Source organism: Mustelus asterias, unplaced genomic scaffold, assembly GCF_964213995.1.
Source record: "Mustelus asterias unplaced genomic scaffold, sMusAst1.hap1.1 HAP1_SCAFFOLD_331, whole genome shotgun sequence".
In the NCBI taxonomy this organism is placed as follows: domain Eukaryota; kingdom Metazoa; phylum Chordata; class Chondrichthyes; order Carcharhiniformes; family Triakidae; genus Mustelus; species Mustelus asterias.
Window position 1 is genome coordinate 411,759 of NW_027590293.1, and position 26,381 is coordinate 438,139.

At 46.8% G+C, this 26,381-nt stretch overlaps 2 protein-coding genes across 2 annotated transcripts in view; both read right to left on the reverse strand.

Moving 5' to 3' along the window:
* Positions 1–26,381, reverse strand: part of LOC144486403 (uncharacterized) — a 151,273-nt gene that overhangs the window by 78,769 nt on the left and 46,123 nt on the right. The window lies entirely within an intron of this gene.
* On the reverse strand, positions 202–25,836 carry LOC144486398 (uncharacterized; the record flags this gene model as incomplete). Its single annotated transcript, XM_078204434.1, has 3 exons — positions 202–215; positions 7,877–8,450; positions 24,874–25,836. Coding segments are annotated over 3 exons (1,551 nt in total), but the record flags the coding sequence as incomplete, so codon positions are not given.

Sequence of the window (26,381 nt, forward strand, 5' to 3'; positions counted from 1 at the left end):
TATGAATAGAGTTCAGACTGAAACAACAATAAAAAAACCCACACGGGGGACCAGGAACTGAGTTCTGCATCCAACAGACAGCCTGATTTAAGCCAGCTCCTAACTGTGTTTCTAAACTCGAACCTATAAAACAGTAACACAGAAACAAAACTCTGTAGAGATTGTTTCTGGGACAAAGAAAATAAATACTGGAGATAGTCATCAGGCCAGACAGCCTGTGAGAGTCACAAACAGAATTGAGGGTTCAGGTTGCTGACCTGCCCTCAGTCTGCAATTAAACATTTAGAGTTAGTCACTGACTAATGGCGGTCACAATTCCCACAATGCTCGGCGCCTCAGAAACCCCTCCATTCAAAAGTTGTTCGCCAGAATTCACTAATCATAGAATCCTTACAGTGCAGAAAGAGGCCATTCGATCCATCGAGTCTGTACTGGAACGGCAACAATATATTCTGCACCCTACTCTTTTCCTTTCCCCCTATGTACTCTATCAATTTACTTTTTTTCTGTATAGCACGCAGGAAATAATACTTTTCACTGTATCCCAGAACATGCGACAATAATAAATCAAATTAGACACTACATATCTTGGACACCAAGGGACAAATTTACCTAACCTGCACATCTTTGGGCTATGAGAGAAAAAACGGAGCACCCAGAGGAAATGCACACAGACAGAGGAAGATTGTGCAAACTCCACACATGAGGTGGAGATGCCAACGCTGAACTGGGGTAAGCACAATAAGAAGCCTCACAACACAAGGTTAAAGACTAACAGGTTTATTTGGAACCACAAGCTTTCAGAGCGCTGATGAAGGAGCAGTGCTCTGAAAGCTCGTGATTCCAAATAACCAAAAGAGAAAATGCTGGAAAATCTCAGCATGTTTGGCAACATCTGTAAGGACAGAAAAGAGCTGACATTTCGAGACCAGATGACTCTTTGTCAAAGCTTTGACAAAGGGTCATGTGGATTCGAAGCATCAGCTCTTTTCTCTCCTGACAGATCCTGCCATATCTGCTGAGATTTTCCAGCAATTTCTCTTTTGGTCTCAAATTCCAGCATCCGCAGTAATTTGCTTTGATTCCAAATAAACTTATTGGACTTTAACCTGGTGTTCTGAGGCTTCTTACTGTGCAAACTCCACAGAGACAGTCACCCACCGCTGGAATCGAACCCAGACTCAGTGAGGCAGCAGTGCTGACCGCTGTGCCACAGTGAAGGTCGTTTGCCGCAAATTTCGGGTGATAACAATGGGCTGGATGTTGCTCAGAATGTGGAGCACTGCAGCAAAGTACAGAGAGAGAGAGACAGAGCAGCAGACTGGACTGAGAAATGGAGTCTGCAGACTGGAACTGGCAGCATGAGGAGAGGTTATTTAGTCTAACACTCACAGCAATCTACAACCCACCCCCATTACCGAGACAGTGAGACAGAGATTACAAACACTCACCAACACAGCTCCACTGAAACGTCCCAGGAAAAAGGGGGAATCTGTGGCAGTTCCTGTCCTGATATAGCCCCAGGACTGTCACTCAAACCCCCAACCCGGCCCAGTTCACAGCTCAGCCTCTCAGCTTGCAGCTTCCTGCACCTTGAGCCAACCCTATCCAGGTGTGGGAGGGATGTGGAACCCCAGAGTGGGGGGAGGGGTGACCTCCTGCTGTGCCCCAAATAGTTTCTCCTTCCCCTCCCCCTTGGCGCTCTAAGGTCTGAATGTGGATGTGTTGATGGACATTGCAGAGCCTCACTGAACTGTGCCTGTACCTTATCCTGGGTCACCCCCTCCCCCTGGGTTCAGTGTGTTCAGTTCCCTGCTTCTTTCCCTGCTGAACCTTCAGTTAATCAAAAACAGAAAGTGCTGGAAAACCTCAGCAGGCCTGACAGCATCTGTGATCATCCAGACTAGAAGCATTAACTCTATTCTCTCCACAGACGCTGAGATTTCCAGCATTTTCTGTTTCTGTTTCAGATTCCAGCACCCGCAGTATTTTGCTTTTATCTTCATTTAAACACGCATTCTTTGACGGCCTTTACCCTCCGTGCTCCTTTCCAGAGCTTCCCACCTTCTGCTATTGTCCCTGACTCCCACATTAACTCTGTCATTCCTCCCCTTTACCCCGCTCACCCTGTCTGAAGTCAGGCTCAGAGTTTTCCCGCCATCTCCCCCTCCCCCAGCTCCCACATGCCAACACCCGGAATCTCTAACCCAGCGGTTCCAGTTTGTCTGGTTTGAGTTCAGATTTGCCGCAGCACCGACAGGATTTCACTTCAAACCAGCCGGAACTGACTGCTCACAAATCCCAAAATGTTTCTCCAGCAGCCCGGGCTTGTTAATGTTGTTTAAAGTCAGCGCCCAAATGCAGTTACTTTCCTCAGTTTAAAAAACTTCTCCGTTTAATCTAAGGGATTATTCACACCAGACATAAACACAAAATTGTGACCGTTACCCCCCCCCTCCCCCTCCCCCTCCCCCTCCCCCACCCGGCCACCCAGACCCGAGCTGGGGTGTCCTGAGGAAGAGACATCTGTTCCAGGTCTGACAATTCTTACACATTCTCTGGTTGACATCAAACGGAAAACGCTGGAATTATTCATGAATGAAAGCAAATTGCTGTTTTTGTCAAAGGGGTCACCTGGACTCGAAACCTCAGCTCTTTTTGTCTCCTGCCAGACCTGCTGAGATTTTCCAGCGTTTTCTCTTTAGGCTGGAAATACTCAACAAGTCAGGCAGCCTCTGTGGAGAGAGAAACAGACTGAATGTGACCTGTCATCGGAACTGGGAAATATATTATTATTTCTCGCAACTGAAAGAGACACTTTACCGCCTTCAGAACAAAACTGAGCTCAACAATTTTACACCACAATCTTTGCCCCCATTGTGTTCTGTGTTTCGTTGCTGCTTTTTTCACCTCATTTCCCTCTTGTTTTCTTTACTTTACATTCAGACTATCGCTCACCGGCTATTCACACCTCATCCAGAACATCTTTTGTGTCTTTACTTGTCCCATTACCACTCGTTTTGGTCTTGGGCCGTGAAACATTTTGTCAGTTTGCAAATCTTTCATGTTGTTCTTCTCCACCTCCCTCTCTCAATTCTTCAGAGGTCAGTCTTTGACAAAGGGTCATCTGGACTCGAAACGTCAGCACTTTTCTCTCCTGACAGATGCTGCCAGACCTGCTGGGATTTTCCAGCATTTTCTCTTTTGGTTTCAGATTCCATCATTCACAGTAATTTGCTTTTATCCTGATTTTCTCTGTGTGGCTCTGGAGAGCGCTTGAGACGTTAGGGACAGAGAGAACGAGATTTTTCACTCTGAGGGCCTTTGGTCTGTGGAATTCTCTTCCCCAGAGAGCAGTGGAGGCAGAGTCAATGAATATTTTTAAGGCTGAATAAATGGATTGTTGATTGACAAGAGAGTCAGGATTTGGGGGGGGGGGGGGAGGATTCGGGGGGGGGAGAGGGGGGAGACAGAAAAATGGAGTTCTGGCCACAATCAGATCAGTCGGGATCTTGTCAAATGCTGCAGCAGAGGGGCCCAATGGTCCACTGCTGCTCCTCATTCATATGGATGTTTGGCTGCATGTTTCACTCTGTTTCTGCCTTCATAGAAGCTGCTGGGCCTGTTGACTATTTGTGGCATTGACTGTTTTATTTCAGATTTTAAGACTCTGTAATATATCACTGTGTAATCCAACAATTAATCCAGTTCTCCTGGATTTCTGCTCTGTAACATATCACTGTGTAATCCAACAATTAATCCCATTCCCCTGGATTACTGCATTGTGGCATAGTGGTTAGCACCGCTGCCTCACAGCACCAGGGACCCGGGTTTGATTCAAGTTTTGGGTCACTGTTGAGTTTATTTGTTGAGTTTGCATATTCTCCCCATGTCTGCGTGGGTTCCCTCTGGATGCTCCAGTTTCCTCCCACAGTCCAAAGATTGGGTGGATTATGTGGATTGGCTATGCTAAATTGCCCCTTAGTGTCAGGGGGAACTAGCTAGGGTAGATGCATGGCGTTAAGGGGATAGGGCCTGGATAGGATTGTGGTCGGTGCAAACTCAATGGGCCGAATGGCCTCCTTCTGCACTGTTGGATTCTATGATTCTAGTTAGAAGTCTCACAACACCAGGTTAAAATCCAACAGGTTTATTTGGTATCACGAGCTTTCATCGGGTGAGTCAATCGTCCATGATTCTAGATACAGACAAACTCACAGATGCACAAATACATTCACAGACACGCATATATGATTTCAAGAAGTAATTAGATATCGCTCATGGGGCTAAAGGGACCAAGGGATATGGGAGGAAGCGGCGATCAGAATAATTAATTCGATGATCAGCCATGATCAAAATGAATGGTGGAGCAGGCTCGAAGAGTCGAATGGCCTACACCTGCTTCTAGTTTCTATCCTTCTATGGACACACACACACACGCACGCACACGCATGCACGGACACACGCACACACACACACTCAATCTCAGGCACTCTCACAAACACAGAGACAGACTGAGACCATGAAGGGTTGATGTCAGTCTCAGTCTAATCCACGTGCTGGGCACCAAAATAATAACAGAAGCAAATCTGAAACTCAGTGTGTGGATTTTATTGTGAAATGAGATAATTTATAAATATATCCCCATAGCTCCGGGTGGGAGTGGAATTGATGATTTCTTGACTGTCTGTCTGCACTGCTGCCTCACAGCGCTAGGGACCCGGGTTCAATTCCCGGCTTGGGTCACTGTCTGTGTGGAGTCTGTACGTTCTCCCCGTGTCAGCATGGGTTCCCTCCAGGTGCTCCGGTTTCCTCCCACAGTCTGAAAGACGCGCTATTTAAGTGCATTGACCCAAACAGGTGCCGGACTGTGGCGACTAGGGGAATTTCACAGTAGAACATAGAACAGTACAGCACAGAACAGGCCCTTCGGCCCACGATGTTGTGCCGAACTTTATCTGAAACCAAGATCAAGCTATCCCACTCCCTATCATCCTGGTGTGCTCCATGTGCCTATCCAATAACTGCTTAAATGTTCCTAAAGTGTCTGACTCCACTATCACTGCAGGCAGTCCATTCCACACCCCAACCACTCTCTGCGTAAAGAACCTACCTCTGATATCCTTCCTATATCTCCCACCACGAACCCGAGAGTTATGCCCCCTTGTAATAGCTCCATCCAGTAACTTCATTGCAGTGTTAATGTTAGCCTTACTTGTAACTAATAAATAAATTTAACTTTTAACTTTAATTTTGTGAACTCATAGAATCGTAGAATCCTACAGTGCAGAAGAATGCCATTCAGCCCATTGAGTCTGCACCAACCACAATCCCACCCAGGCCCTACCCCGGTAACTCCACATATTTAACCTGCTAATCCTCCTGACACGAGGGTCAATTTTGCATGGCCAGTCAACCTAAGCAGCACATCTTTGGACTGTGGGAGGAAACCAGAGCACCCGGAGGAAACCCACGCAGACACGGCGAGAATGTGCAGACTCCGCACAGACAGTGACCCAAGCCAGGAATTGAACTCAGGTCCGTGGCGCTGTGAGGCAGTAGTGCTAACCACTGTGCCACCATGCCGCCCTCATCTCCTTGAACAAATAGTAAATTGTAGAGATTATAAAGTTTGAATTGTAATATCTAATGGTGTAAAGTATCTGGGAGCAGAGTGGATGTGATAAAGGCTGGAATACAGACTGTGGGAATGAGGCTGAAACTGCTGTGCTCAGTGAATGGTTCTTATTGTAGGGAGGGATGGGAGGAGGGAGACAGGGATGGATGGTGAGAGGGAGGGATGGAGAAGGGAGGGAGAGTGAGGTGGATGGAGGGAGAGAGGGATGAATGGGGGTGAATGTGAGAAGCTGAAGTTTACATTTCAAGAGGTTCCCAGTCTCTCTGATCAGCTGAACTGGGGAAGCTTTTGCGCAGACTGCGCTGCTGCTGTCGCCCCTCCTGTCCACCAGAGGTCGCTGTAGGCCTCCCAGCTGCTGCTCCTCCCAGTGTCACCTCTTGCCCACTCCAGCCCCTCCAGTCCACCTCACTGGAGCCCCAGGCCATTATTGCCACCCTGCCAGGTCTCGGGTACTGAGGCCAATAGTAAAGTTTATTTATGAGTCACAAGAAGGTTTACATTCACACTGCAATGAAGTTACTGTGAAAATCCCCCAGTCGCCACACTCCGGCACCTGTTCGGGTACACTGAGCGAGAATTCAGCTTGGCCATTGCACCCTAACCAGTACATCTTTCAGACTGTGGGAGGAAACCGGAGCACCCGGAGGAAATCCACAGACACGGGGAAAATGTGCAAACTCCACATAGTGACCCAAGCCGGGAATCAAATCCAAATCCCTGGTGCTGTGAGGCAGCAGTGCTAACCACTGTGTCACTGTACCACCCAGTGCTCTAAGGTTAAGTTTCTTCTTCAAACCTAAGAAGATTCAGTGTCACATCAGGACAGGGAAAAAGGAGTCCATTGGCTTCAGATGGATAATGGTAAAAGTTAATATCCCAATTTATTCACTTTATTCCTTCAAGCTGAGGTTTACAAAGTGAAAATTCCGCTGTTTATAGCAGTGACTAAATAAGCAATGACACTCATCCTATATTTAAATTAGTCTGGAATACACCTCAATTTCACACAGGTTAACAGTTTTCAAGCATTTGGAACCCCAAATGTCTGCTGATGTGTCATCCAGAGCTGTTTTCCTGGCAGTTTGTGTCAGTAGTAGGCTGCCGTTACCACCCACTCTTGGGCAGGGTGAGGAGACAGCTCCGACACTGACCTCAGCTGGAATGGGAATTGAACCATACATTAGTCCGCACGGCCAGCAATGCTGCAGGAATTGCAAAGGGGCTGCACAGAGGTCCAGAATTAGAAGAGGGGGTTGTGGAGATGGAGGAAGCGTCTGCAAGACATGGGGACATTTTGGATTATCTCAAAATTACAGAATGTGGGAGACCAGTCAGGAATGTGTTGAAATTGTCCAGTCTGGCAGTAATGTGTGGATGTGGGATTCAGCAGCAGATGAAGGGCTGCACGGTGGAACAGTGGTTAGCACTGCTGCCTGACAGCACTGGGTTTGAATCCAGCCTTGGGTTTGTGTGTGGAGTTTGCACCTTCTCCCTGTGTCTGAGTTTCCTCTGGGTGCTTCAGTTTCCTCCTACAGTCCAAAGATGTGCAGGTTAGGTGGATTGGCCATGTTAAATTATCTGTTAGCGACCAAAGATGTGTAGGTTGGGGGGGTTAGCAGGGTAAATGCACAAGGGTACAGGGCCCATCGAGTCTGCACCGACTCTCCAACAGAGCATCTTACCCAGGCCCTATCCCCGTAGCCCCACATATTTATCCCGCTATTCCACTGTGTTACTTATTCATTACAATAGGGACCAGAGTCTGAGGTTATAAATGGGTGAGTTTACTCCAATAGTAATTCCTTAACATCTGACAAGGTTACAGCTATTAACATCCTGCCTATCAAATAGCTCCAGCCGACATATGAGAGAACCAACATTCAGAGCTTTCACATCCTTATCCTGAAGTTACAAAACAGACTTTAGTCATCGGCCTGCTGATACATCGGCACATTCACACAGGGGTGGATTGGACTGTGATCTGTTTATTATTCATCTTTAGTTCAATACAGTTTCTGAGTGATTTAAATTTAAAACAAGGTCTGCAGGCGTGAAGATTTATTGACATATGAATGTGAGATGCTGTGGGGCTCACCCCAAGTTCAACAGGGCCGATTTACATCAAAAATATACTCCAGCTATCAGAATAAACACAATTCAGTCTGGGATGTGATTAGCAGCAGCAATAACAGCAGAATCACACCCCTGTGATCACTGGTGAAGTCGCTGGTGTCTCACCAGGTTGTATGACTGGGTGAATCTTTCCACACATTGAACAAGTGAACGGCTTCTCCTCACTGTGAACTTGTTGGTGTCTCAGCAGAATGGATGACCGGGTGAATCTTTTCTCGCACTCAGTGCAGGTGAACGGTTTGTCCTCAGAGTGATTTCGCTGGTGTGCGAGCAGAAGTTTTCTGCTTTTAAAGCTCTTCTCACAGTCAGAACATTTGAACGGTCTCTCATTTGTGTGAACAAGTTGGTGTGAAGTGAGAGAGGATAAACAAGTGAATCTCTTCCCACACACAGGGCAGGTGAACGGCCTCTCCCCAGTGTGAATTCGCTGGTGTACAGTGAGGTCGCCTGATCGCCTGAAGCCAGTCCCGCAGTGAGAACATGTGAATGGTCTCTCGTCAGAGTGAATACGTTGATGGTGACGCAGTTCCTCAGAACTTTTATAGCCTTTCCCGCAGTCTGGACATTTAAACGGTCTCTCTTCACTGTGAACTCGTTGGTGTTTCTGCAGGTTGAATGATCGGTTAAATCCCTTCCCACATTCAGAGCAGGTGAATGGCCTCTCTCCAGTGTGAATGCGCTCATGTGCCACAAGGTGGAATGATGTCCTGAACCCCTTCTGGCAGTGGGAGCAGCTGAACGGTGTGGAACCGGTGTGAATGTACTGGTGCTCCCGCAGTGTGCGTGGAGTTTTAAAACTCTTTCCACACTCAGTGCATTTAAACTCTTGTCGGTGTGAACCCGCTGGTGTCTCTGCAGGGCAGAGAAATCTGTGAATCCCTTCACATACACGGAGCAGGTGAAAGGCCTCTCCCCTGTGTGAATGTGTCGCTGTATCAGCAGGGCCGATGACTGAGTAAATCCTTTTCCACATTCAGAGCAGGTGAACTGCCTCTCCCTGCTGTGAATGCGCTGGTGTGTCAACAGGCCAGCTGTCCACATTCAGAGCAGGTAAAAGTTCTCTCTCCAGTGTGAATGTGTTAGTGATTTTCCAGGTCAACTGGATAATTGAATCCTTTCCACAGTCTCCACATTTATACGGTCTCTCCCTGGTGTGACTGCGCTTGTGACTCTACAGGCCAGATGATTGGTTGAAGCCTTGTCCACACACAGAACACGTGTATGGTTTCTCCCCACTGTGAACGGTCCTTCTTTCTTCCATGTTGAAAGGCTGATGATGTTTAGATCCTGATGAATCGAGACACTCTGTCAGATCTTGATGTGATCCTTGATTTACAATTGTCTGTCATTCCTCACGTTCTAATCCCTTGAAAAATGAAGTGAAAACAGAAAGAGGGAAACATGAGAGACAAGCCATTAAAACACAAAATACGAAATTCAGCTGAACTAATCTGGTAAACTGTGGAATTGGGACTAGGAAATAGTGGATATGAAAGCTGCTGGATTGTGACAAAGCCTCAAACTGTTCACCAATGCACTGAGAGAAAGGAACCCTCCACCTCTTCAGAGCTACAACAAGAATTCAGCCTTTATGCGTGAAGAGGGAGAGGTCGGGAGGAGGATGACGAAGAGAGACTTTATACATCAGCAACTCAACCAGGATTTTGGCAGAATCTCCTAAACCCACAATCTTCCCCACCTGGAAGTACCAGAGCAGCTGGGACATGGGAAAACCACACAACTCCCTGACTTGGACAAATATCACTGTCCCTTCAATGTGACTCTTACAATCATAGAATCCTACAGTGCAGAAAGAGGCCATTCGGCCCATCGAGTCTGCACCAACCACAATCCCACCCAGGCCCTATCCCCATATCCTTACATATTTACCCACTAATCCCTCTAACCTATGCATCCTGGGACACTAAGGGGCAATTTAGAATGGCCAATCAACGTAGCCCGCACATCTTTGGACTGTGGGAGGAAACCGGAGCACCCGGAGGAAACCCACGCAGACACAGGGAGAACGTGCAAACTCCACACAGACAGTGAGACCTGAGCTGGGATTTGAACCCAGGTCCCTGGAGCTGTGAAGCAGCAGTGCTAACCATTGTGCTACCGTGCCGCCCCTGGGTTAAAATCTGGGTTAAAATTCTAATACTCTTGCATTGTGGGAGCACCTTTACTATATGGACTGCAGAGGTTCAAGAAGGCGGCCAACTATCACCATCACAAAGGACAATTGGTGATTGGTAAGATATCTCTGTCTGTGATAGTAATTCAGTAAGAAGTTTAACAACACCAGGTTAAAGTCCAACAGGTTTATTTGGTAGCAAAAGCCACACAAGCTTTCGAGGCTCTAAGCCCCTTCTTCAGGTGAGTGGGAATTCTGTTCACAAACAGAATTTATAAAGACACAGACTCAATTTACATGAATAATGGTTGGAATGCGAATACTTACAACTAATCCAGTCTTTAAGAAACAAAACAATGGGAGTGGAGAGAGCATCAAGACAGGCTAAAAAGATGTGTATTGTCTCCAGACAAGACAGCCAGTGAAACTCTGCAGGTCCACGCAACTGTGGGAGTTACAAATATTGTGACATGAACCCAATATCCCGGTTGAGGCCGTCCTTGTACAAGGATACCTTGTACAAAGATACCTGGGCCTTGTACAAGGACGGCCTCAACCGGGATATTGGGTTCATGTCACAATATTTGTAACTCCCACAGTTGCGTGGACCTGCAGAGTTTCACTGGCTGTCTTGTCTGGAGACAATACACATCTTTTTAGCCTGTCTTGATGCTCTCTCCACTCCCATTGTTTTGTTTCTTAAAGACTGGATTAGTTGTAAGTATTCGCATTCCAACCATTATTCATGTAAATTGAGTCTGTGTCTTTATAAATTCTGTTTGTGAACAGAATTCCCACTCACCTGAAGAAGGGGCTTAGAGCCTCGAAAGCTTGTGTGGCTTTTGCTACCAAATAAACCTGTTGGACTTTAACCTGGTGTTGTTAAACTTCTTACTGTGTTTACCCCAGTCCAACGCCGGCATCTCCACATCATAGTAATTCAGGACAGATACCTGGGCCTTGCCAGTAATGTCCACTTCCAAAGAATTTTTTATTTTTTTGCAAATCTGTATGAAACCTGCAAGTTCATACATTCATAAGATATAGGAGCAGAATTAGGCCATTCGGCCCCTCAAGTCCACTCTGCCATTCAATCCTGGCTGATATGCTTCTCATCCCCATTTTCCTGCCTTCTCCCCATAACCTTTCAACCCATAACCAATTAAAAATCTGTCCAATTCCTCCTTAAATTACTCACTGCCCAGCATCCACCGCACTTTGGGGTAGCAAATTCCACAGATGAAAGGAAAACAAGGAAACAAAACCCATGACCGCTACAATCTAGGAGGACAAGGACAGTGGACAGGTGGGGAAAACCACTACCTGGAAGTCCCCCTCGAAACCACTCAGCATCTTGACTTGGAAATATGTCACTGTTCCTTCAATGTCATTGGATCAAAATCCTGGAATTCCCTCCCCAACAAGACTATGGATGTACCTACACCACATAGACTGCAGCGATTCAAGAAGGCAGCTCACCACCACCTTTTCAAGGGCAATAAATGCTAGTCTCACCAACGACTAGAATCAATTGAATGATTTTAAAAATGACTTGGAATATCCATGAGAAAACAATCCTGACAGTTACTCAAATAAATACTTCACTCAGTCACACCAGCTTCCGAGTTTACATTTGACTGGAGTGGTTGGATTTTGCTGTCATTGCTGCTGATTGTTGAAAACTTTGGGGCATTTGCCCAGTCCATTACGCAAACCAGCCTCCCATCCATTGACTCTGTCTACACTTCCCGCTGCCTCGGAAAAGCAGCCAACATAATAAAGAATGCCACACACCCCAGACATACTCTCTTCCACCTTCTTCCATTAGGAAAAAGGTACAAAAGTCTGAGATCATGTACCAACTGACTTAAGAACACCTTCTTCCTTGCTGCCATCAGACTTTTGAATAGACCTACTTCTCATTAACTTGATCTTTCTCTACAGCCTAACTGTGACTGTAACACTACATTCTGCACTCTCCCCTTTCCTTACCTATGTACAGTATGCTTTGCCTGTATAGTGCACAAGGAATAATACTTTTCACTGTACACTAATCCACGTGACAATAATAAATCAAATCAAAAAAGAACCCCACACACCCTCTCTTCCACCTTCTTCCATCGGGAAAAAGATACAAAAGTCTGAGATCAGGTATCAACTGACTCAAAAACAGCTTAATCCTTGCTGCCATCAGACTTTTGAATGGAGCTGCCTTATATTAAGTTGATCTTTTGCTACACCCTAGATATGACTGTAACACTACATTCTGCACCCTTTTCTTCCCTTCTCTCCTATCTGCTCTATGAACAAAGAACAAAGAACAGTACAGCACAGGAAACAGGCCCTTCGGCCCTCCAAGCCTGTGCTGCTCCTTGGTCCAACTAGACCAATCGTTTGTATCCCTCCATTCCCAGGCTGCTCCTGTGACTATCCAGGTAAGTCTTAAACGATGTCAGCGTGCCTGCCTCCACCACCCTACTTGGCAGCGCATTCCAGGCCCCCACCACCCTCTGTGTAAAAAACGTCCCTCTGATGTCTGAGTTATACTTCGCCCCTCTCAGCTTGAGCCCCTGACCCCTCGTGATCGTCACCTCCGACCTGGGAAAAAGCTTCCCACTGTTCACCCTATCTATACCCTTCATAATCTTGTATACCTCTATTAGATCTCCCCTCATTCTCCGTCTTTCCAAGGAGAACAACCCCAGTCTACCCAATCTCTCCTCATAGCTAAGACCCTCCATACCAGGCAACATCCTGGTAAACCTTCCCTGCACTCTCTCCAATGCCTCCACGTCCTTCTGGTAGTGCGGCGACCAGAACTGGACGCAGTACTCCAAATGTGGCCTAACCAGCGTTCTATACAGCTGCATCATCAGACTCCAGCTTTTATACTCTATACCCCGTCCTATAAAGGCAAGCATACCATATGCCTTCTTCACCACCTTCTCCACCTGTGTTGCCACCTTCAAGGATTTGTGGACTTGCACACCTAGGTCCCTCTGTGTTTCTATACTCCTGATGACTCTGCCATTTATTGTATAACTCCTCCCTACATTATTTCTTCCAAAATGCATCACTTCGCATTTATCCGGATTAAATTCCATCTGCCACCTCTCCGCCCAATTTTCCAGCCTATCTATATCCTGCTGTATTGCCCGACAATGCTCTTCGCTATCCGCAATTCCAGCCATCTTCGTGTCATCCGCAAAGTTGCTGATTACACCAGTTACACCTTCTTCCAAATCATTTATATATATCACAAATAGCAGAGGTCCTAGTACAGAGCCCTGCGGAACACCACTGGTCACAGACCTCCAGCCGGAAAAAGACCCTTCGACCACTACCCTCTGTCTCCTATGGCCAAGCCAGTTCTCCACCCATCTAGCCACTTCTCCTTGTATCCCATGAGTCTTAACCTTCTTAACCAACCTGCCATGTGGGACTTTGTCAAATGCCTTACTGAAATCCATATAGACGACATCCACGGCCCTTCCTTCATCGACCGTTTTTGTCACTTCCTCAAAAAACTCCACCAAATTTGTAAGGCACGACCTCCCTCTTACAAAACCATGCTGTCTGTCACTAATGAGATTGTTCCGTTCTAAATGCACATACATCCTGTCTCTAAGAATCCTCTCCAACAACTTCCCTACCACGGACGTCAAGCTCACCGGCCTATAATTTCCTGGGTTATCCCTGCTACCCTTCTTAAACAACGGGACCACATTCGCTATCCTCCAATCCTCAGGTACATCACCCATGTCCAAAGAAGCGACAAAGATTTCCGTCAGAGGCCCAGCAATTTCACCTCTTGTCTCCCTGAGCAGTCGAAGATAGATGCCATCAGGCCCTGGGGCTTTGTCAGTTTTAATGTTCCCTAAAAAAACCTAACACTTCCTCTCTTGTAATGGAGATTTTCTCTAACGGGTCAACACCTCCCTCCGAGACACTCCCGGTTAACACGCCCCTCTCCTTCGTGAATACCGATGCAAAGTATTCATTTAGGATCTCCCCTATTCCCTTGGGTTCTAAGCATAATTCCCCTCCTTTGTCCCTGAGAGGTCCGATTTTCTCCCTGACAACTCTTTTGTTCCTAACGTATGAATAGAATGCCTTAGGATTCTCCTTAATCCTGCCTGCCAAGAACATCTCGTGACCTCTTTTTGCCCTTCTAACTCCCTGTTTGAGATCTTTCCTACTCTCTCTGTATTCCTCCAGAGCTCCATCTGTTTTCAGTTGCCTGGACTTAACGTACGCCTCCCTTTTCATTTTAATCAGATCCTCAATTTCCCTGGTTATCCACGGCTCTCGAATCCTACCTTTCCTATCTTTCCTTTTTACAGGCATATGCCTGTCCTGCAGCCTTATCAATAGTTCCTTAAAAGACTCCCACATGCCAGACGCGGACTTACCCTCGAACATCCTCTCCCAATCAACATCCACCAATTCCTGCCTAATCCGGCTATAGTCAGCCTTCCCCCAATTTAGCACCCTGCCCGTAGGACAGCACTCATCCTTGTCCATTACTATCCTAAAGTTAACAGAGTTGTGGTCACTATTTGCCACATGTTCCCCTACCGAAACTTTGACGACCTGACCGGGCTCATTTCCCAGAACTAGGTCCAGTATAGCCCCCTCTCTAGTCGGGCTATCTACATACTGTTCCAAAGAACCTTCCAGTACGCATTTGACAAATTCCTCCCCGTCCGGTCCCCCAGCTCTAAGCACTTTCCAGTCTGTGCCAGGGAAATTAAAGTCCCCCACTACAACAACCCTATGTTTTCTGCACCTATCCAGAATCTCCTGACATATCCTTTCCTCCACTTCCCGTGGGCTGTCGGGTGGTCTGTAGTACACCCCCAGCATAGTGACTGCACCCTTCCTGTTTCTGAGTTCCACCCACAGTGACTCAGTACATGACCCCTCTAAGTTGTCTACCCTCTGCACCGCGGTAATATGCTCCTTAACTAATATCGCTACTCCCCCACCTTTTTTAGCCCCTCCTCTGTCTCGCCTAAAACACTTATACCCCGGAATATTCAGCTGCCAGTCCTGTCCTTCTTTTAACCAAGTTTCCGTCACCGCAACCACATCCAAATTCCGCACAAGCATTAAGGCCCTAAGTTCGTCTGTTTTACCCGTTACACTCCTCGCATTGAAGCAGATGCACTCCAGACCTCCAGGCCCAGTCAGGTCCTCCTCCTCCAGAGTGCTCCTCTTCTTAGCTAGCCTTGCCCTGGCCCCCAGCTCGACCCCAGCCTCAGTATTTACTGACCTCCTGTTTTGTTCCCCACCCCCCTGCCACACTAGTTTAAATCCTGCCGAAACACTCGAGCAAAACTCCCAGCCAGGATATTTGCTCCCTTCCAGTTAAGGTGTAACCCATCCTTTCTGTACAGTTGCCATCCTGACTTGAAGATTTCCCAGTTATCTATGAATTTAAAACCCTCCCTCTTGCACCAGTCCTTTAGCCATGCGTTCAACTGTAGAATCTCCCTGTTCCGAGCCTCACTTGCACTAGGCACCGGGAGCAGTCCAGATATTGCTACCCTGGAGGTCTTACTTTTTAGCCGAGCACCCAACTCCCTGAATTTCTCTCGTATGACCCCCCTGCTCTTCCTACCTACATAATTTCCCCCAATGTGTACAATCACATCCGTTTGACTACCTTCCTTTTTAAATATGCTTCCTACCCTCTCGGAGACATCCAGTACCCCGGCACCAGGGAGGCAGACTACCATCCTGGATTCTCGTTCAGTCCCACAGAAGCGCCTGTCTGTGCCTCTAACCATTGCGTCCCCCACAACTATCGCTCTCCTAAACCCCTTCTTTCCCTTTCGGACCCCTGAGCCTGTCTCCGTGGAGGCGATCTGGTCCTCGTGGTTTACCCCTGGAGGGTCATCCCCCTCCACAGAATCCAAAACAAGATACCTATTTTGGAGGGGGACAACCACAGGGGATCCCTCCACAGACTGCTCACTCCCTTCCCTTTTCCCATCTGTTGCCCATTCCTTTCTTTTATGGGAGACTGCCACTGGGGTACTTTCTGGCACATCACCCTTCTGACTATTACCCCTCCTAACTGTGACCCACGTGTCTTCCTTCCGAGACCCTGGTGTCACTACCTGACTATAACTTTTATCTATTACTCTCTCATTTTCCCTCACTAAACTGAGTTCATCGAGCCTCAGCTCCAGCTCCCTTACACGATCCTTCAGGAGATGCAGTTCCACACATCTGGCACAGATATGGACTTCCGGGAGGCAAGTTGTCTCCAGGAACTCCCACATCCCACACCGAATGCAGTATACTGGCCTCCCACTCATACCAGCCATGTCCTTTTTAGTTTTGGGGATAAAACAAAAAGGGGGTGTAACCGAAGAAAAACAAACAAACAACCTTCCTCGCCTTCGCCGAAGCCCTGTGAGCCAAAGCCCTTTTAGCTCTCACTCTGTCCCCTGCTCACTCCGCTGCCCGCTCAAAGGTGCGGCCTACTTTTAAACCCTCCAAAACCTTCCCAGGCGGCTGCTGGGCCTATTTCCTGTTTAGAAAAACAACCTCCGATTTTTTTCACTAATTTAACTGAAAAATAATTAAATAAATTAGTGCACACACAAGCTCCCTTACCCTCAGCCTGCTCCTGTGGAACAATGAGGCTGAAACCTCCAAGTTAAGCACTTTTAAACCCTCCAAAACCTTCCCAGGCTGCTGTTGGGCCTATTTCCTGTTTAGAAAAACAACCTCCGATTTTTTTCACTGATCTAACTGAAAAATAATTAAATAAATTAGTGCACACACAAGCTCCCTTACCCTCAGCCTGCTCCTGTGGAACAGTATACTTTGTACAACGCGCAAGAAGCATTAATTTTCACTGTAAACCAATACATGTGACAATAATAAATCACAATTATCCACCAATTCCCACTTCTGTTCTTTCTGATGAATGAAGGATCTGTGCACAGCTTTTTCGACCCTCCTCCCAATCTCCACATCGCAGCAAAAAGATCACCGGTCAACAATAACGACTTTCAATGACGGAGGGTTTACCCAGCATTCGCCGCGGTGGTGAATGCCCCCTATTTACACCAGAGGAAGGCACTGTTCAGCCACAGTATCGCCCTGTATTGGAGCATGCGCAGTCAGTCATGGCGACGGGGTGAGTCTCTCTTTTGGTCTCTTTGCCACGGGAAAGGAAGCGGAAACTCTGAGGGAGCGATGGAGCCGGCTCTGGAGAAGAGTTTCTAAACACCTGGTGGGCACCTCAAACCCCGATTGAGACTCTGCGCTTCCGTGTTTGCAGCTCCGGATCTTTTCCCCCCCGAGGCCCAAGTCCAGGCTAAAGGCCGCCATCTTGGATCAGCGAGAGGCGCATGCGCCAGGGTCTTCGTGACGCAACAGTAAGGGCGGGGCTTAGGTTTTACAGTTCCCACCGGGTCCCAGTTTCCAGCACATCAGAGTGAATATTTTTTATTAGTGTCAGAAATAGGTTTACATTGACACTACAATAAAGTTACTGTGAAAATCCCCTAGTCGCCACACTCCGGCGCCTGTTCAGGTACACAGAGAGAATTTAGCACGGCCAGTGCACCTAACCAGCACATCTTTCGGACTGTGGGAGGAAACCTGAGCACCTGAAGGAAACCCACACAGACACAGGGATAATGTGCAAACTCTACACAGACAGTGACCCAATCCGGGAACTGAAGCCAGGTCTAACCACTGTGTCACCATGCCTCCCAGCAAACTGGGCAACAGGTGTCTAAACAGTTTCACCCGCTCCCAGCCTGCAGCTGATGTTTGCAGGAGTCCATGAACCATGTACATATTCAGTGTGAGAGGTTGCAGTCCCTGAAGGAGCTGCTTCTCCACTTTTAGTTCCACTTCTATTCTGCCCCATGCTCCTAATCATTGGCTTCCCATGTGGAGGAGGCTTGGGAGGTCAGAGGATCTTTTCCTGGACCTGCTCTTGGGGCTGGTTAAAACAGTGATTTGTAGATCAGCATGGGGTAACTAGGTTGTCGGCCTCTCTCCCACGGTCTTGTCCATGCTCGCGTGGTCCTGGAGAAGAAGCGTGCAGTGTCGACTGGAACACTCGATACCTTCCACAACTCAGGGTACAGAGTGTCTCATAGACACTGGATACAAAGTTCTGGTTTAGTTGAGATGGAAGTTGATTGGACCACAAGATTGGGAAACAAGAGAGAAAAGAATATTCCATGGAAACGAGAATTGTCTGTTATGACTTTCTATCCTGTGCTGACAATGATACTGACTCTGCCAATGTCTTTTACAAGGTCCACGAGGGCGATGAATTGCAGATTGGAAACTGAAACCAAACATTACATCAAGAGCTGATAGAGTCCCTCAATTCATCAGAACCTGAATATCATCAACCTTTAAATGTGGAAGGAGAAATGTTTTTCTATTTTGGCGGTGAGGAAAGATTTCAAACGTCACTGTGACTAGAAAAGCACCAAGACATACACACACACCTGGGTGAGAGTGTTCCAGTAAACTGACTGAGGAAAGAGCTTTAACCAGTTACACAGCCTGATTTTTAAAAAAAGTTTCACTATTCACAGCAGAGAGCCAAAGGATGAGAAGATCTTGGAGCAGAATTAGGCCATTGGGCCCATTCAGTCTGCTCCACTATTCACTGATCTGATATAATCCTGAACTCCACTTTCCTGCCTTATCCCCATGACTCTTGATTCCCTTACTGAGAAATAATACACAAGTTCTTTATGTGGACAAGGCTTGAACAGATTGTTTAACCTCGAGAGACACAAGGACACCCACACCATGGAGAAACCATGGAAATGTGGGGACTGTGGGAAGGGATTCAGTTACCCATCGCTGCTGGAAATACATCGCCGCAGTCACACTGGGGAGAAACCATTCACCTGCTCCGTGTGTGGGAAGGGATTCATTCAGTCATCCCACCTGCTGACCCACCAGCAAGTTCACATTGAAGAGAGGCTTTTTAACTACTCTGACAGTGATAACAACTCTAAAACCTCTGAGGACCTGGTCAAGCACCAGATTGTTCACATTGCGAGACAGTTCAGTTGCTCTCACTGTGGGAAGCTGTTTAAACAATCACAGAACCTCATTGAACATGAACGCATTCACACTGGGGAGAGGCCGTTCACCTGCTCTGTGTGTGGGAAGGGATTCACACGATTATCCTACCTCGCTACACACCGACTGGTTCACACTGATAACAGACCTTTCAAATGTTCCGAATGTGAGAAGAGTTATAAAACCACAACTGACCTGCTGATACACCAACGAGTTCACAATGAGGAGAGGCCATTCAGATGTACAGTGTGTGGGAAGGGATTCACTCTGTTATCCAGCCTCCAGAAACACCAGCGAGTTCACATTGGGGAGAGGTCGTTCAACTGCTCCTTGTGTGGAAAAGGATTCATTTATTTAACCAGCCTCAGATCACACCAACTTGTTCACTCAGATAAGAAACCTTTCAAATGTTCTGAATGTGAGAAGAGCTTTAAGACCTCAAGTATTCTGCTGAGGCACCAACAAGTTCACACTGGGGAGAGACCGTTCACCTGCTCTGACTGTGGAAAGGGATTCACTCGCTCATCCACCCTGCGAACACACCAGCACATTCACACCAGGGAAAAATGATTCACTTGCTCTGAATGCGGGAAGGGATTTTCTCACTCATCCCACCTGCTGAGACACCAACACACTCACAATGGAGAGAGACCGTTCACCTTCTCTGAGTGTGAGATGGGATTCACTCAGTCAACCCATCTTCTAACTCACCAGCAAATTGGCAGGTGTCTGGAGGAATTGGATTCTGCTGTTATTGCTGCTGTTAATCACATCCAGGACTGAACAACGTTCATTCTGACAGTTGGGGTGTGTTTTTGCTGATGTTTGTGATTGCTATAACTGGGCTGGAGTTTATTACTCCGGATAAATGTCAAATTAACTCATATTGTTTAAGACACAAAGCTGAGACCTTCATTTCTCCAGGATAAGAAAATATTAATCAATGTCTTGTTACCAATTGCTGCATTTTTGTGGCATTTTCTCCTTTCTAACTCTGGATTATTTCAGTTTTCATACCTTCAGTTACTCTCATGGACAAGTCCCAGCTCCCCATACCTTCCAGAGTGTCTTTCCTGGCCTGAGAATCCATGGAAGGCATCAGTAACACATCCGTGATCACCAAACACTAATCACAGTTCCAGTCATTCAGGATGGTGATGTTTGTGGAGCTTTCTCTTGTCCACCACCATTCACGACTGGATGTGGGGGGACTGCAGCTCTGATCTGATCCGTTGTTTGTGGGATCGCTTGGCCCTGCCTGGAACATGCTGCTTCTGCTGTTTAGCATGTTTATAGTCTCATGTTACAGAGTAATCAGGTTGGAATCTCAGTTTTAGGGTGCCCAGTGCTGCTCCTGACTTGTTCTCCTACACTCCATGTTGAACTAGGGGAGGTGATGACTGGTGGTATTATTGCTGAACTATTAATCCAGAAACTCAGCTAATGATTTGGTATGGTACATTGGGGAAACCATGCAGACGCTACGACAACGGATGAATGAACACCGCTCGACAATCACCAGGCAAGACTGTTCTCTTCCTGTGGGGGAGCACTTCAGCAGTCACGGGCATTCAGCCTCTGATCTTCAGGTAAGCGTTCTCCAAGGCGGCCTTCACGACACACGACAGCGCTGAGCAGAAACTGATAGCCAAGTTCCGCACACATGAGGACGGCCTAAACCGGGATGTTGGATTTATGTCACGTTATCAGTAACCCCCACAGCTTGCCTCCTGGACTTGCAGGCTGTCCTGTCTGGAGACAATACACATCTCTTTAACCTGTGCTTAATGCTTCCTCCTCCCACATTGTCTGTATCTTTAAGATCTGGCTGGCTGGAGGATTCGCATTCTAATCAGTATTCTGCAACTTGATTTTTGTGTCTATGTGCCCTGTTTGAGAGCACTTTTCCACTCCATCTGACGAAGGAGCAGCGCTCCGAAAGCTAATGGTATTTGCTACCAAATAAACCTGTTGGACTTTAACCTGGTGTTGTTAACACTCTTACTCTGCTCCCTCCACTCAGGTCTGAACTGCTGGTAGGACAGCACATTTTGGCAGGAAGAATAAAAGGGAAGCAGATTATCTAAATGGTGAGAGATTGTAGAGCTCTGAGATGCAGAGGGACCTGAGTGTTCTAGAGATTGAATAAACTGGGATTGTTCTCCCTGGAAAGATGGCGGCTGAGGCGTGACCTGATAGACGTTTATCAAATTATGAGGGGTATGGATAGGATGAACAGTTGGGACCTTTTTGCCAGGGCAGAAATGACAATTACAAGGCGGCACAAGCTCAAGATAAGGGGGAAAGGTTCAGTGGAGATGTGCGGGGGATGTTCTTTACACAGAGGGTGGTGGGGCCTGGAATGCGCTGCCAAGTGAGGTGGTTGAGGCAGACACGTTAGTGACATTTAAGACTTATCTGGGGCGGCACGGTAGCACAGTGGTTAGCACTGCTGCTTCACAGCTCCAGGGTCCCGGGTTCGATTCCCGGCTCGGGTCACTGTCTGTGTGGAGTTTGCACATTCTCCTCGTGTCTGCGTGGGTTTCCTCCGGGTGCTCCGGTTTCCTCCCACAGTCCAAAGATGTGCGGGTTAGGTTGATTGGCCAGGTTAAAAAAATTGCCCCTTAGAGTCCTGGGATGCGTAAGTTAGAGGGATTAGCGGGTAAAATATGTGGGGGTAGGGCCTGGGTGGGATTGTGGTCGGTGCAGAGGTCGGTGCAGACTCGATGGGCCGAATGGCCTCCTTCTGCACTGTAGGGTTTCTATGATTCTTTCTATGAAACATATGAACAGACGGGGAATAGAGCGATATAAGCGGTTGGTGTCGATAGGACAATGTGATCAGCGTTGGCCGAAGGGCCTGTTCCTGTGCTGTTATTTGTTCTTTGCATGAATCACAAAAAGCTCGTAAGCAGGAAAAGCAAGTAATTAGGAAAGCTATCATTTGTGAGGGGAATTAATTACATAAATATGGAGGTTATGCTTCAGTTATCCAGAGCACCAGTGAGACCACATCTGGAGTACGGTGTACAGTATTGGTCATCTTGTTTAAGCAAGGATGTAAATGCATTGGAAGCAGTCGATTGACCAGACTAATGCCAGAAATGTGTGGATTATGGGTAAAGCTTGGACAGGCTAGGTTTGTGTCTGCTGGAGTTTAGAAGAGTAAGATAAATTTGATCGAAACATGGAAGATCCTGAAGGGTCTTGACAGGCTGATGTGGAAAGGATGTTTCCTCTTCTGTGAGAATCTAGAGCTCGGGGTCCCTGTTTAAAAATAAGGGTTCACACATTTAAAACGGAGATGAGGTTAAATATTTTCTTTCAGGAGGGTCGTAAACCTCTGGAACACTCTTCTGAAAAGACGGTGGGAGCAGGATCTTTGAATATTTTTAAGGCAAATGTAGATAGATTCTTGGCAAGCAAGTGGGTGATAGATTACTGGGGGTAGGCAGGATGCAGATTTAAGGTTACTATCAGATCAGCCCTGATCTGATTAAATGGTGGAGCAGACTCGAGGGACCAAATAGCCGAATCCTGCTCCTTGTTCCTGTGAGACATTGGCAGTAAGATATGATTCAAAGTATGACTGTGTCAGCCTGTTGTTTGACTGTAGGAACGGTCATGTTTAATAGTTTGTAGCTTAGTTATGTGTAATGATCAAGTAATTGAAGCTTATTAATCAATTAACCTGATGTGATATTCTGCTGAATTGTAATACATTCGTACCATGTAACTGGCTTTGTCTGTAGCTGCATCCTTATTTGACAAGTGAAATACATCACATGACCCGAGGCCGGTGTAAAGCTACACTTTTATACTTTAATTACAGAGTCCTGTGGATCCCATCAACTCTGGATGAGCTGAGGTCTAGAATTGTTCATTCCTCTGCCATTGACAACAACAGTTATACTTGAGTTAGCGACCATATTGTGTGAAGAAATCAGCTGTGAAGTTTCAAACCTTCAGCACCGTGTCATAAATTAATGTATCCTTTTAACTTGTAATATCTTAAAAGAAGCAGTTACTTTCCTTCAGACTTTATAACTATCTTTGATTTGAAAAATTAAAGATTTTAGTTCTCCAATCAGTTTTCATAGCGTAGTGGTTATTCTGACTAATTACTTTTGAACATTTATCAATTGAATGTATCATACTGTATTTGTGTTTCCTGCTATCTCACCTTTTACACACTGATTTGATGCCCACTATCTTTGGATTTCAGATCTGAAGTAACTTTGTAATTTCTGTATTAGTTTGAGTCTGTGTGTCACTTTGTGTCCTTTTAATTAACTGTGTTCCAAGCTCTGGCAACCACTACAAAAACCAGCAAGCACTTTCTTTAACCAAAATATACTGAGAGTCACCTGCCCCAATGAGAACTCTACAGGATTTCTACACATCAATTAGACATTTGAGACAATGAACCCAAATGTTAACCATGGGGATTTGACACCATAAACTTGCTTATCTCAAATAAGTGACAAAGAAGATATCTTTAGGCCCCCATTATCTCAGTATAAAGAAGCCATAAAATTTAATAAAATGACAGGAAAGGTTATAACGTGGGGCAGACTCCGAAAGTAACTGACACATTAGAGGGCCAGTCAGGAGGTTGCAGGAAATGATCGGTAGATGACCATCACCATGAAGAAACCAATCAGAAACTGATTCCACACCACCTAAATAAATCAGGGACATCTTTCTTGTGTCCAACCAAATAAACAAAATCAACTTAACTTCGGGACAACTCAAAAGGGGCAGCTCCCTAAAAGGAGGGGAACCGCCCGAAACAAAAAACAAAGCGGAAAGGAAACTTAAAGCATCAAATTAAAATGTGATTAAAGGGGTCAATAATACACCCCAGTCCCTGCAGTGCCCAGCGGGCATGGAAGGCTTCAGTGGTGCCCTCGGACACCACATGCTCCCTTTCCAGGGACACCTGGCCATGAATATAGCTGCGGTAGAGGGGGCAGACAGTCAGGTTGGAGACCCCTTCGATCGCCCTCCGCCTGGACCTGTAAATGGAATTAAATCAATCAGAGACTGATCATGGTGAACCAGAGTTCAGGAACACCATTGATCGTGCTCAGGGGCTGTGTCCAGAAAAAGTTAATAAGTATCAGCTTTCAGCTGCCCGGTTCACAGCTCAGAGAAGCTGAGTAGGAAGAAGATAGACAACAGTCTATCTGTATTATGTCACCCAGTGGCGGCATCTAGATGAGAAACAGGAGGGGCAAAGGATAAACACTTGCGGGACACTTAGTTCAGGGGCTTTGGAGAGGAAAGAGAGGTTGGAGATGGGGTAGTAGCTGGCAAAGACTGTGGGATTGAGTGTTTTTTTAGGATTGGTGATGACAGTGGATTTGAAAGTGAGAGGGACGGTGTGAGAGAAAAGAGAGAACCGTCAACAATATCACCTAATGTGGGGAAGTTGGATGATCAGCAGTTTAGTGAGAATAGGATTGATGGAGCACAAGGCGGGTCTCATGGACAAGATGCAGAGGGCATGAAGGGAGATAGGAGAGAAACTGGAGAAAGCTGTAGGTCTGGGCTTGGGCAAGACGGAACTTTAGACACGGTTTGTCCCGGTGAGCTTGTGGAAGGGAGGGAAACAGCAGAGGCAGCTGATCAGATTGTCCCAATCTTACAAAGAAGCTCCCTGAGCTCCTCACACTTGGAGGTGAGGATGGAAGAGACAGGGGCGTGTGAGAACCCTTCAAAAGGAAATAACATATGTTAAAGATGTTAAAAGATTAAACACTGTTAACACAAAGCTAATTTATTGAAATTATTTGTGAATTCGCTGGTGTCTCAGCAGGTTGGATGACTGAGCGAATCTCTTCCCACACTTGGGGCAGGTGAACGGCCTTTCCCTGGTGTGAACTCGCTGGTGTGTCAGCAGGGAGGATGACTGAGTGAATCCCTTCCCACACTGGGAGCAGGTGAATGGCCTCTCCCCAGTGTGAACTCGCTGATGTACAGTGAGGTCAGATGATGTCTTGAACCCAGCGTCACAGTGAGAGCACCTGAATGGTTTCTCGTCAGTGTGAACACGTTGATGGCGCAGCAGTTCCCCAGAACTTTTAAAGCATTTCTCACAGTCTGGGCAGTTAAAAGGTCTCTCCTCAGTGTGAACTCGTTGATGGTGGAGCAGTTGCCGGGAACTTTTGTAGCACTTCCTGCAGTCTGGACATTGAAATGGTCTCTTCTCATTGTGAACACTCTGGTGATTCAGCAGAGTGGATAATTGAGTGAATCCCTTCCCACACTCAGAACATGTGAAAGGTCTCTCCCCAGTGTGAACTCGCTGGTGTGTCCGCAGGTTAGATGACCGACTGAACCCATTCCCACACACAGAGCAGGTGAATGGCCTCTCCCCGGTGTGAGTACGCTGGTGCTCAGTGAGTTGAGACGATTGTTTGAACCCAGTCCCACAATGAGAGCATCTGAATGGCCTCTCGTCACTGTGAGCACGTTGATGGAGTATCAGGTCCCGGGAACTTTTATACCACTTCCCACAGTCTGGACATTTAAATGGTCTCTCGTCAGTGTGAACTCGCTGGTGCGCCATCAAGTCAGAGGACCGAGCGAATCCTTTCCCACACTCTGAGCAAGTGAATGGTCTCTTCCCAGTGTGAACTCGCTGGTGTCTCAGCAGGTTGCCTGACTGAGCGAATCCCTTCCCACAGTTGGAACAATTAAAAGGTCTCTCTCCAGTGTGAACTCGCTGGTGTTGCAGCAGGCTGGATGAGCGCGAGAATCCCTTCCCACACTTGGAGCAAGTGAATGACCTCTCCCTGGTGTGTCTGGGCCAATGAGTTTCCAGTTCACATGGAGATCTGAATCCCTCCCCACATTCCCACTGTTTCTCCCCACTGTGAACAGTGCTTTTTCCTTCCATGTTCAAAACTCACAAATATTCAGCTGACAATAAATTGGGTGACTCCATCTGATCCTGATGGGATGTTTGGTTTGAGTTTTCTGATTGGAAATCCTCCGCTTCAGATAATCTGAAATTGATTTTAAACAGAAAAAAGGGGATGAGAAAGAACTCACAAAAGGCAGGTTGTGAAATTGAGCTGAATTAATCTGGTTATTTATGGGGCTGGCACAAGGAAAAAGTGACCATGAAACCTGTTTGATCCTTTGTCAGAAGTGAAATGGTCACTACTGTCCTTCAGGGAAGAAAGCCTGCCTCTGGTCTGAGTCTACACAAGGTTCTGGCCTCTGCAAGAACACAAGAAATAGGAGCAGGAATAGGCCATTCGGCCTGTCGAAGCTGATCTGCCTTTCAACCACATGTCATCATCATATTCAATGATGTAGCACCCTGGGCAGAGAAATCTATGTTACAAGAGAGACAGAGAGAAAAACAGAGAGAAAGTAGCAAGA